The sequence below is a fragment of the Cebus imitator genome, unplaced genomic scaffold, assembly GCF_001604975.1.
Source record: "Cebus imitator isolate Cc_AM_T3 unplaced genomic scaffold, Cebus_imitator-1.0 Scaffold209, whole genome shotgun sequence".
Classification (NCBI taxonomy): domain Eukaryota; kingdom Metazoa; phylum Chordata; class Mammalia; order Primates; family Cebidae; genus Cebus; species Cebus imitator.
In genome coordinates this window covers 2,015,240-2,028,759 of record NW_016107524.1, presented here as the reverse complement: position 1 = coordinate 2,028,759, position 13,520 = coordinate 2,015,240, and the positions used below count along the sequence as shown (strand labels likewise).

Here is a 13,520-nt window from a genome sequence, read left to right as displayed (position 1 = left end):
AAAAAAAAAAAAAAAAAAAAAAAAAAAAAAAAGGAAAAAGAAAAACCATAGGCCAGCAACCCTGATGAAGATAGATGCAAAAATTCACAGCAAAATACTAGCAGTCCAAAACCAACAAGACATCAAAGAGACAACATGCCGTGATTAAGTGAGGTTTATCTGGGAAATGCAAGAATGTTTTAACATATGCAAATTAATAAACATGATACAATACAGCAATAGAATGATGGACAAAAGTCATATAACCATGTCAATAAATATAGAAAAAGCATTTGGTAAAATTCAACATGATTTCATGATTTAAAACTTTCAATAAATTAGGTGTAGAAGGAAAGTACCTCAACACAATAAGGGCCATATATGACAAACCTTCAGCTAATATCATCTAGATTGAGGAAAAGCTTTCAAAGGGAGGGAGGATTACTTAAAGTGTGGGAGGATTTGCTCTGTCTTTTACTACTACACCCCACTTTGAGAAAACCATACCTTGGAAAAACCCTAAATTAAACCAGCCCAACATGAACTGAATGTTTGCAGTAACAAAGGAGTCTTCTCTTTTCAAAGGAAATCTTCGTCAGTGCTGTAAATATGTCAAAGGCCTATTTGCATTCTGATGTTTATTGTAGCATTATCCTCAATAGCCAAGGTATGGAATCAACTTACGTGTTCACAAAGAAATGGATAAAGAAAATGCTATGTGTATTATATATATATATATATTAATTATATATAATATTGATTATATTATTTAATATTAATATTTGACAATATATTAATATCAATATATTATTACATTATATTTATAGTATTTACATATTATAAATATATATGACACACAATGGAATACTATTTAGTGATGAAAGGGAGCAAAATTCTGTCATTCACAGCAACATAGATAATCTTGGAGGATATTATGTTAGGTGAAATAAGTCAGGCACAGAAAGGGAAATATTGCATGTTCTCACTCATATGTGGTAGCTAAAAAATTTGACCTCAAAGAAGCAGAGAGTAGAAGAGTGGTTATTGGAGGCAGGGAAGTCTATGTGGGAGAGGGGATAGCCAAAGACTGGTTAATAGATATAAAAGTACAGCAAAATAGGAGGAATAAGTTCTAGTGTTCTCTGTAATTATAATGAACAACAATTACTGTGTATTTTGAAATATGCAGAAGAGGAGATTTTGAATGTTTCCAAAACAAAGAAATGATATTCATGTGAGATATGTTAATTACCCTGATTTATTACCCAATGTATATATGTATCAAAATAGCACACTGTACACAGTTATTGTATGATTATGTGTTACCATGATTATAAATATGTACAATTATATGTTAATTAAAAATAAAAGAAAAAGGAAAACTGTGGAATGAAAAGCAATAGAAGAAAGAGGTAAGACATGAAGACTTTTTTAGTGTATGTGTGTGCATGGTAGGGCAAATGTAGGAGACGACATAATCAGATATAAATTTAGAAAATATTACTGTATGTTGAACATGGATGAGAAAGAAGAGCATGCTGGTAAACGGGGACAGCACAAGTTGAAGGCGGTTGTAGTTACATAAGTGCTCTGGTTTAAATGTTTTTTCCCCACCAAATTTCCTGTTAAAACTCAAACTCCAGTTCAAAATTGGGAAATGTGGCCTTTTGAGAGTGGTTTAGGGCCCGTAACACAAGGGCCTTATCGTCATGAATAGATGAATAGTTGCTTTTGCTGGCTTTTGAATTTTTTTTTCTTCTCTAGTTCTTTTAATTTTGACATTAGGGTATGTATTTTAGGTCTTTCCTGCTTTCTCTTTTGGGCATTTAGTGCTATACATTTTCCTCTATACACTGCTTTAAAAGTGTCCCAGAGTTTCTCGTATATTTTGTCTTTGTTCTCATTGGTTTCAAAGAACGTCTTTATTTCTGCCTTCATTTGGTTATTTATCCAGTATTCATTCAGGAGCAGGTTGTTCAGTTTCCATGTACTTGTGTGGTTTTGATTGAGTTTCTTAATCCTGAGTTCCAATTTGATTGCACTGTGGTCTGAGAGACCGTTAGGATTTCTGTTCTTTTGCATTTGCTGAGGAGTGTTTTACTTCCAATTATGTGGTCAATTTTGAAATTGGTGCGATATGGTGCTGAGAAGAATGTATATTCTGTTGATTTTGGGTGAAGAGCTCTGTAGATGTCTAGCAGGTCTGCTTGGTCCAGAGCTGAGTTCAAATTCTGGATATCCTTGCTAATTTTCTGTTTCATTGATCTGTTTAATACTGACAGTGGGGCATTAAAGTCTCCCACTATTATTGTGTGGGAGTCTAAGTCTCTTTGTAGGTCTCTAAGAACTTGCTTTATGAATCTGGGTGCTCCTGCACTGGGGGCATATATATATTTAGGATAGTTAGTTGTTCTTGTTGCATTGATCCAGCCACTCTCAAAAGGCCGCGTTTCCCAATGTTGAATTGGAGATTGAGTTTTAACAGGAAATTTGGACGGGAAAAAACATTTAAAACAGAGCACTTCTGTAACTGCAACAGCCTTCAACTTGCGCTGTCTCCATTTACCAGCATGCTCTTCCCTCTCCCTCATCGATTTTCCACATAGAGTAATATTTTCTAAATTTATATCTGATTATGTCATCTTCTACATTCACCCCACCATGCACACATGTTCACTAAAAAAACCTTCATGTCTTTCTTTGTCTGTTTTGAATTTTATGGTTTAAAGTCTGTTTTATCAGAGAATAGGATTACAATCCCTGATTTTTTTTTGCTTTCCATTTGCTTGGTAAATATTCCTTCATCCCTTTACTTTGAGTCTTGTGTGCCTCTGCACATTAGATGGGTCTCCTAAATAAAGCACACCAATGGGTCTTGACTCTTTGTCCAATTTGCCAGTGAGTGTCTTTTAATTGGGCATTTAGCCCATTTACATCTAAGGTTAATATTGTTATGTGTAAATGTGACCCTGCCATTATGATACTAGCTGGTTGTTTTGCCCCTTAATTGATGCAGTTTCTTTCTAGCGTCGATAGCATTTACAATTTGGTATGCTTTTGCAGTTACTGGTACTGGTTGTTCCTTTCCATGTTTAGTGCTTCCTTTGGGAGCTCTTCTAGGGCAGGCCTGGTGGTGACAAAATCTCTCAGCATATGCTTGTCTGTAAAGGATTTTATTTCTTCTTCACTTATGAAGCTTAGTTTGGCTGGATATGAAATTCAGGGTTGAAAATTCTTTTAAGAATGTTGAATATTGGTCCCCACTCTCTTCTGGCTTGTAGGGTTTCCGCCAAGAGATCCGCTGTTAGTCTGATGAGGGTCCTTTTGTGGATAACCTGACCTTTCTCTCTGGCTGCCCTTAGGATTTTTTCCTTCATTTCAGCCTTGGTGAATCTGACGATTATATGCCTTGGGGTTGTTCTTCTCAAGGAGTTCGTGTGTTCTCTGTATTCTCTGAATTTGAATGTTTGGCTGCCTTGCTAGGTTGGAGAGGTTCTCTTGGATAATATCCTGAAAAGTGCTTTCTAACTTGGTTTCATTCTCCCTTTCACTTTTATGTATACCGATCAAACGTAGATTTGGTCTTTTCACATAATCCCATATTTCTTGAAGGCTTTGTTCATTTCCTTTCACTCTTTTTTTTCCCTCTAATCTTGTCTTCTAGCTTTATTTCATTGAGTTGATCTTCAATCTCTGATATCCTTTCTTCTGCTTGATCGATTTGGCTATTGAAACTTGTATATGCTTCCTGAAGTTCTTGTGCTATCTTTTTCAGCTCCATCAGGTTATGTTCTCTAAAGTGGTTATTCTAGTTAGGTTTTCATCTAACCTTTTTTCAAGCTTCTTAGCTTCCTTGCGTTGGATCAGAACATGCTCATAGAAGTTTGAGCTTTAGCTCATAGAAGTTTGTTATTACCCATCTTTGGAAGCCTGCTTCTGTCAATTTTTCAAACTCATTCTCTGTCCATTTTTGTTCCCTTGCTGGCGAGGAGCTGTGATCTCTTAAAGGAGAAGAAGCATTCTGGTTTTTGGAGTTTTCAGCCTTTTTGCTCTTCTTTCTTCCCATCCTCTTGGATTTATCTACCTTTGGTTTTTGAGGTCAGTGACCTTTGGAAGGGGTCTGTGAGTGGACTTCCTTTTTGTTGATGTTGATGCTATTTCTTTCTGTTTGTTAGTTTTCCTTCTAACAGTCAGGCCCCTCTGCTGCAGGTCTGCTGGAGTTTGCTGGAGGTCCACAACAGATCCTGCTTGTCTGGAAATCACTAGTGGAGGCTGCAGAACAGCAAAGATTGCTGCCTGTTCCTTCCTCTGTTGCTATGAAAAAAAGCTTTTGGGAATGGGTTCTCTGTCTTCTCCTCCGCCATGTAGGGACATGTTTGCATGTTTGTCCCCTTTTGCCCTTTTACCTTCCACTATGTGAGAACTCAGCAAGAAAGCTGTCACCAGAGGCTAGAGCCTTGATCTTGGACTTTCAAGTCTCCGTAGCTGTGAAAAAATAAATTTCTGTTCCTTGTAAATTATCTAGTCTGTGGTATTTTGTTACAGCAGCACTAATGGACTAAGATACCAAGGAAAGATTGTTGTAGCTGAAGAAAGACATGAGTGGACAGGCTAGACAGACTTGGTCTTATACTGTGGTACAAAGTTGCTACATTCTGATCTTGGCCTTAAAGAATAATCAAGGGATCTGATAAACTATAAATTCTGAATACAATCTGATAAATGTGCTGTTAATATTATGAATATAGAATTCTGGTTTGGAAAAACTTGGAAAGTTCTGAAAAAGCTCTGCAGAAAAGTAAGCATTTCATCTGGCCCATGACTGACAAGCAGGATTTTATGAAGTGAAATTTTAGACAGAGGGACAGCATCTACATAAGAACAGTGTGAAAGTATATTTTGTTCATTTGTTTATTTATTGTTTCATTCCCCTGCAATTATTTTTAATCCCTTTATGTGCCAGACATTGTCCAAAGAACAAGCTGTTACATTCTAAATATGCAATATGATGTCTGGTAATAATAGTGCTTGGGGAATAGAAAACTGTCCCACCTGGTGAAAGTGTAAGGTACACAGTGCATATGGTGTGAGATAAAGGGTTTTGATTTATGTGCCCCAAACTTATGACTTAAGTCTTTAGCAAGGAGGATCCATAGAGGTTCTTCTGCAAGAGGATTTGAACAGTGCAAATCTGGCAGCAGAGTGGCAGGAAGATTGCAGCTGGGATAGGCATGGCAGCTTCATACAGCAGGCTATATAAATGCTGAAGAGATTTTGGGTCTAATAGCAGGAATGAGAAGAGGGCTGGATACTGGAGTACATTTGAGAAGCAGTCAGTAGGACTGGAAGAGCACCTTGGCATAAGGCATACAGAATGCACCTGCATCAAGGAAGACTGGATTTTCCTTGCTTGGGAACCTGGGCAGATGGTGACATTATTCACTCGGCAATATGGGAAGATGAGAAATTTAAGGATAAAGATGTGCTAGTTCTGAATATGTTGAATTTCAGGTATTTGCAGTTTACTCAGGTGTAGATGTGTAGGCATTTTTCTAATTTAAAACAATAATTATGGTCTCAAAAGAGAGGTGAAGGTTGCAGATGAAAGTTTAGGAACCCAGGTATTAAGACATTATCTGACAACTTGTCGTTCAGGGGTGGAGTTAGAAGAAAATTGCCAAAAGTAGAGCTCTAGAATTCCTAAATTTTTGAAGGGCAGTTAAAGAACAAGAGAGATGAAGAGAACTGGATATGGAGCAATCTGGGAGGTTAATAGGGAGGGAGGAGAGTGTGGTGTCCCAGAAGTTAAGTGGGGAAAGGGTGTTGAGAAGAAGTACATCAATGGTTAATGAAATAAGCTATATGTAAGGTAAGTAGAAGAGGATAAAGTAGAAGTCATTGGATCTTGTAGCTGTGGTATTTTTGAGATCTTTGATAGAATAGTTTAATAGTTTTGAAGAATTTTTGGCCAAATAGCAAGTGGGTAGGCTAAGAGGTGATTGAAAAGAAAGGATAGAGAAGCAGTGAATGAAGGCAGCTCTTTCAATGCAGCGGTCTTGATGGGGAAGAGAGAAAAAGGTAGCATGATAGGAAGGTGGAATTTATACAGAAAACTTTTCCTTTATTTCTTTCCAATATGGGTAGGTGAAAGTTGGTCACATGTGCAGAATGAATGAAAAGGACTTTGTGATTTGTGGAGAGGGAGATAGCGAAGAAAAGGGCAATAGTTACTAAGTTCAGGAAACTGGTTAACAACTGGAAGAACACGAGTGAAGGAGGTAGGTCTGGAAAGGAGATGAGAACATTTTGGTGACCAAGAGTAGAAGGCAAGACAATGGACAGAGGTGAGCATGGAGACTGAGGGATACCAAAGTCTTCTCAGGTTCAATCCAATGCTGGGACCTCTGCTAGAAAATGCTTCAAAGCCTAAGGGTATAAAAAGGGTGAAATAAAAAAGATCGATTTTATTTTTGGCATCTCACTGTGTCAGTACAGGCTGATAAATAAAGACATGAGGTAAAAATGGACAAACTCTGTCTGGGCAAGTTGAGTTACTGAGCCAGCTGCTGTGTCTCTTGGATTGTTGCTTTGTCAGCTCAGTTCCACCATTCGTATTGCTACGGAAGGTCTTGTCTGATGCTGAATACCCGGTGAGGGGTCATTCACACTTGCTGGATTAAATTTGATTAAAGTAGCTTATTTGTGACATCTGAAATGCCTGTCTTTAGAATTCTATGTAATTATCATGATGTTTAGGGACTCAGGGATATCCAATAATCATTTAGTCTGTGTTAGTTATAGGCGAGGGAATGGTGAATTCATCCAGGAATGCATCTTGAGCACAAAGCTCTTGAACGATACTCTTTTCCTGGTTTCCTTGGTGAACTCTGTTCAGCTGAGTTTCCCCATCTTCTAATCCCTGTGATAGCTGAATGTCTTCAGTGAGGTAAACCCTGGAAGATTACAGGTCTTAAATTGGGCTCTCCTCCAGCTTGGGGATAGAAATTGGAAATCACGTAAGCCCCTTTTTAAAACTCCCCTCTTAATACACAGATGAGGAAACCAAGGCCCTAAAAGATAAAATGCTTTAATCAAGGTTATGCAGTAATTTTATATTAAAACTAACACTGAAACCAGGATTCTAACCACCCTCCTTTAAGCAGGTGGTTTAATTGCTGGGACATAATGATATCTATACTTTGTGATTCTTTTGTTAATGGATTCCTTTCTTACTTCTTCTGACTTCAGCAGTACTATTCTTAAAGGGATAAAAAGGAACCAAGACGATAAATTTAATGACTTCAACAAAGAGAAACACATGAACTGAAGGTTTGCTTTCTTGCCTTGCTTTCGTTCCCTTCCGTATATACTCTGTTTATTCATTGCTATACTTACTGGCATTAAAATCCTGAATTGTGTCTGTCTCACTGCAGAGAAGAACATATCTCCCTGGCCCTAAATGCCCAGGAGGTGGTACCAAGAGCTTCCAAAGGGAGGGTGGATTAGTTTAAGTGTGGGAGGATATCCAATAGTCTTTTACTATTGGATAGTAAAAGACTAGTCTTCTCTTTTCAAAGGAAATCTTCATCAGTGCTGTAAACTTTCCTAGCACTTTTAAATGTTTATGTATCAATTACTACTTGCCTGCATGCATACCTTGGGAACAAAAAGGCTAGAGAGTCTCTACAGCACAGGTGTTAAGTCCTGCTGTCAATTAAAAATCAATCATAAATAGTAGAAAGTATTTTTGAAAGAGATTGGGTGTCTGCAGAAAAAAAGAGGCTTTCATTTATGAAAATTCCACTCACAGGTACTCTGGGAACAACCCCTTATTTGAGAAATGAGGAAAATTGCTTGGATTGCTCTTTTGCTCATTTCAATGGCCTCACTGAAAGATTCCACACTATCATTTTGTCTCACCATGGTGAGACAAAAAAATGTGAGGAGATGCAGAAAGTTTGGCTGGTCATGTCAGTCTGGCTACTAAGTACAGTTCATCCTACTAGATGTGATCTGAGGTTACTTTCTCTAGCCCCCTTGAGGCATTCACTCACAGCAGTGTCAGGTACATACATTCTCTCCAGGTCCCCAAATCCTGAAAATGCACCTTTTGGGATGACTCGAAGCTTGGTGAGGACAAACCTCCTGCAAAGAGAGTAGAAATAAAATATCACAACCTATCCACTAATAAATAATTGAGATGCTAATATATTAAGATAGTATCAGTTAACAGCTAACACATAGTAAGTGCTTGCCATAAAGTAATGTTGAAATTGCTTTTATACTCTCTTAATCCTCTCTACAAAGTGGTGATATTGGCACTATTAGTCTCTCCATTTTGTATAAGGAAACTAGAGTTTAGGAAGAATAAAAAACTCACCCAGGGTCACATGGCTGATACATGACAGAGTTGGAATATGAACCTTGCTGGTCCCCACACCTTATGTTGCCTTCGGTAGTCCTGTGTGAGGCCTGTTCTCTTTCTCTATTCCAACCCCCATTACCTCTTCCTTTATTGTAATTCTCAGCTGACCTTGCCTCCTATTCCAAGATGAAAATAAAACCAATAGAAGAACATGTCTTTATGATCTCCCAGGGCTCACTGACTGATCAACCTGCCTGCACCTGTGCTTTACACACATTGCGTTCTTTCCTGGTGCAATGAGTGAACTGTCCAGGGTCCTGTCTAAGAATAGCTTTCCCAATATGCAGTAGGTCTGTTTCCCTCTCGGCTAGTCCCAGTAACTGCTATGACAATTTTCCATTTTCTTCACACATTTGATTCACCTTTTCCCCCCTTCTTTCCTGGATTCTGCTTACTAATATAAAAACATGCCATAATGTTTCTCATCTAAAAAAAGTCTTCACTTAACCTCAGCCGCCTCCAGCTTTTGCCATTTTCTTCTGCTTGAAATATTTGTCTCACGCCTGCCTCAGAATTCCTTCCAATGGCTCCTTATCTCATTAGGGGAAAAATCAAAGTTGTTTACAAAGGTCTTCAGTACTCTACAAGAGCTTTCTGCTTTTTATTTCCATAGACCCTGTGTTCTCAATTTTGACAACAACCCTTTGTTCATCCTGGTCTTGTCACAGTATCCTTTAGCAATTCCTTGGACATGCCAGGTTCCTTCTGGCTTAATGTTTCCACATTTGCAGTTCTCTCTGATTGGAACATTTCTCTCCCAGATATCCTCATGGCATGTTATTTGCTCAAATGTTACCATTTCAGTGAAGCTTTCCCTAACCACCTATTAAAATAATAATCTCCCAAACTTGGCCCCAACCGCTCTTTCCTGATGCTTAAATTTTTTTGTCATAGCAATTTGACATGTTATATCTTCTATTTATCTTTGTGTATTTATTTATTTATTTATTGTAACTAGAATTCAAGTTCCATGAGGGCAGAAATGTTGGCTTGATTTGTTGTGACTATATACCAAATGCCTAGAACAGTGCCTGACATGACAGGTAGTCAATAAATATTTGTTGAATAACTGAATTAATGGCTATTGAGTATTCTGAAAATTCTAGGTTTGAGATCGTAGTTACAAGTGACCCTTTGGAAATCTTTATAATAAGAATATTATTCTTTCCCCAGCCTTCTTCCCTCTGGCTTTTTCTTGATTTGTAACTGATTAATAGGGATTTGGTTTTCTTTAATCTTTAACACTTCCTTTTGTAAGGCAGTCTGTGAGTAGGAATTGTAATCAAACACCATGGACTTGGGTAGTTTCATAAACATTTTGTTGCTTTAACCTTCTATTATTTATTGGTGTTAATGAAATTTCTGTTTCAGATAGAGCTGCTACTCAGGCAATCAGGTCTTTTTTTTTTTTTCACCTAGCTTGTGCTTGGCTACAAGGTGTGCCAATCCTGTGGTGAAGAATCATGAGAGAGAACCCTGTGTGCTGTTGCTGTCCTGTAGGAGTTTATATTCTGGCTGGGAAGGCAATACCAGAAACTTTGGAACTGCTAGAAAACAGTTGAGGGCTATAGCTGATATAATAGCAATAAATATTATGCAAGAAATAAGATGAGAAAGATCCCAAAGTACACAAATATATAACAGAAAGATTGTTAAGGGTGAATGAATTTTGAACCCAAGACTCAAAAATATTAGGTCATACTGAAAGCATTGTCTTTGTTAAGCCATATAAATAAAAGGTGATTTAATTTAAGATCACAGAAGAGTATCTACTTCTAGAATATCCATCTAAAATGAATCAAAGTTAGCTCAATACTCTACCTTAATTGTACTCACTTAACCTTGGTTAATACGTACAAATTCCTTTTGTTCCTATTTAACACAAAAGAATGATGAAAATAAACGAATAATTAAAGATAATAAAATTGCTTTAAACTCTTCAACACTCTGAAAGTGTCAAGGAAATTGTAACATTAAAGTAAAATATTAATTAATGAGATGCATGGAGAGTGAAGTCTTGAATAACGGACTCTTGTATTTAATAACATCAACTAGAAAGCATTTTTTGATTCAGCCCAGTAGTGTGCATGTTTTCTAAAATTTTCAAGGACTATGTCTGCATTAAGCAGTTCAAATTTATCAACATAATTAAATATTTTTGATGCTTAAAATCTTCATTGACCCCTATTTCCTAAAATGTTATAAACTAGATAATTTGAAAATATTTTCACAAAAAATTACCCAGAAGTCTTCTATAAAACATTACAAATATTATTTTAAATGCATAGCAGAGCTTGAAAGGCTATGAGAAATCCCCAGGGGCCCAAAGTAAAGCAGTTGAATACCAGACGGACCCCTGAGCAGTGGTGAATGCAACCAGAATTCTAAGAGGGTAAAGTAAAACCAAGGTACCCTGGGGGAGTTTCTGAACTTAGAGGCAAAGGGATTTATGTTTTAGTGCCAAACTGGCACATGAGATGATACGTGGAGAACAGAATGTGAAGATATCTTTTCTTGTCATCTCATACACATTCTAGAAAGGTATAGAAAATGGAGAACCAGTCATTTAAATTGCAATGAAATAACATCCAGAAATGTTTGATAACTTATGAAAGATATAAATCCTCAGATTCAGAGATCTCAACAAATCCCATGGAGGAAAACAAAAATTCACTGCCAGATACCTATGAATTAAAACTGTAGAGCCATTAAAGAAGATATTTTAAATGCAAGTGGAGGGAAAAAGATAGACTGTCTTCAAATAAAAAAATAATTAGAAAACCTTGTAAAAATATCTTCAAAACAGATAAAATAACTGCCAATTTAAAATTCTATAATGTAGAAAATTATCATTCAAATGTGAGGGTAAAATAAAATAACGTCTGAACAAATTTAATTAGCTATGAATAAACTTTTAGGGAAAGAATTTCTTTGAAGGATAAGAAAATTCAATCCAGGAGGAAGGCGCAAAACACAGGAAGGAATAGCGGATGAAGAAATTAGTGTTTCCTGTTGAATAGGTGAGTTTCTTAGTTCATTTGTGTAACTACAAAGAAAAACCTGAAACTAATTTCTAAAGAAAAGACGTTTATTTCACTCATGGTTCTGCAGGCTTCACAAGAAGCATGGCATCAATGTCTGCTTCTGGTGAGGGCCTCAGAAAGCTTCCACTCATGGCAGTAGGGGAAGGAGAATAAGCAACAAGTGGCAAATGATGAAGGATGAGGAGGGAAAGGTAGATGCCAGGCTCGTTTCAATAATCAGCTCTTGTGTAAACTAACAGAGTGAGAATTAACTCATTACTGCAAGGATGGTACCAAGCCGCTCATGGGGGATCTGCCCCTATGACACAGCCACCTCCCACTAGGTCACTTGTCCAACACTGGATATCAAATTCCAACATGAAATTTGCAGGGAACAAATATAAGTGAGTTGCAATAATGGCTGGGAGCCCTACCAAGTCAATAAAGAACACTAAAAACATACTGACCAAGAACTAGGTTATAAAGAAAATTAGTATTTAAAAATTACTTTCTTTGATGGTGATGCAATTAAATTACTTAGAAATCAGTAATAAATATAATTAACTCTCCTCCCCCAATACACATATACCCATATGGAAAAACCAAAACCAAAAGCAAATCAAACCAACCTACCAAACAAACAAATGAACACCCTTTTAAATCATACATGGGTCAAAGGAGAAATTACAATTAGGAATTATTTAGATTGAACTATAATGAAAATACTTATCAAACTCATGAAATAGCGTAAATTGCTACCTATAGTAGAAATTTATAGATGTAAATTATGGTACCAGAGAAGGAAAGAAAAGAATTAGATAAGAAATTAATGAGCTAAGCTTCAAGTACAATAAACTACTAAAAGAAAAATAGAATTGTGGAAACAGAAAATTATGAACCCAATATTTTTTTTATTCCATTTCTGGCTAGAACTTAAAGTGATACTTAAAAGATGTTTAATAAGAAATGGTAAAAGCAGAGATTGTTGATAGAGATGTTTGAGAAGGTAAACACTCAGGTAGACATTATAATTTCATATTAGATAAAGCTTAAGTTTAATCTACACTAACTTGCTATTTTGAAATCATAAGGTTAAGTTTTTCTTTGAGTTTATTACTGAGATGGGTAAGAAACTTTCTACTAGTAGCAAAAGTCTTACTAAAATGGTTTAATGGACTCTTGACTTCTAATTTTAACACTGAAAATGATTGTTATAGAGAACTAACTTATTTGAATGTTTACTGAAGAAAACTGGATTTACCACTTAACATTGTAAACTCTGCCTATTATAGAAGGCTAATTTTAACCAGAAACCTTCTGACATTTCATTATGACATTGTTGATCTAGTCCTAATTAACAAATTCAAAAGGTATGCACACATTTCCTTTAAATCAGAAACATAGGTAATGGTATTGTACTTGATAAATTTTCATTTTTGAAACAACATAAATGAGAGTATAATAGATAAAGTTTAGAATACGTTGCACCACAATTTACATCTTACTGATGTTTTCACATTTTCCTCTCAGAACTGGAACAAGACAAAAATGCTCACTCTTACCACTTTTATTCATAGTTGTACTGGAAGTTCTAGCTAGAGCAATTAGGCAAGAGAAAGAAACAAAGGTCATACAAATGGGAAAACAGGAAAGCAAATTGTCCCTCCTTGCAGAGTGCATGATCTTATATACAGAAAAACCTAGACTCTACCAACAAACCCTGAGAACTGATAAATGAATTAAGTAAAGTTGTGGGTTACAAAACTAATATAAAAATTCAGTAGCATATCAATACCTAAACAGCAAACTGGCTGGAAGAGAATCAACAAGGCAATCTCACAATAGCTACCAAAAATACCCAGGAATAAATTTAACCAAGGACATAAAAGACCTCCACAAGGGAAACTACAAAACACTGATAAAAGAAATTAAAAAGCATACAAATGTAAAGACATCTCATACTCATGATTCAGAATACTTAATATTGGCAACATGACGATACTACCTAAATCAATCTACAGGTTCAATGTAATCCCTATCAAAATGGCAATAACATTCTTTACAGAAATAGAAAAAAACATCTTAAAATTTAT

The 13,520-nt window shown here is 36.3% G+C and overlaps 1 protein-coding gene across 1 annotated transcript in view; it reads right to left on the bottom strand.

The window, feature by feature from the left end:
- The window catches only part of FSHR (follicle stimulating hormone receptor), a 191,170-nt gene that overhangs the window by 99,968 nt on the left and 77,682 nt on the right, over nt 1–13,520 (bottom strand). The window contains exon 2 of the mRNA XM_017548512.2: nt 8,053–8,124. Coding sequence (XP_017404001.1) covers nt 8,053–8,124 — 72 coding nt within the window. The remainder of the gene's footprint in view (nt 1–8,052; nt 8,125–13,520) is intronic.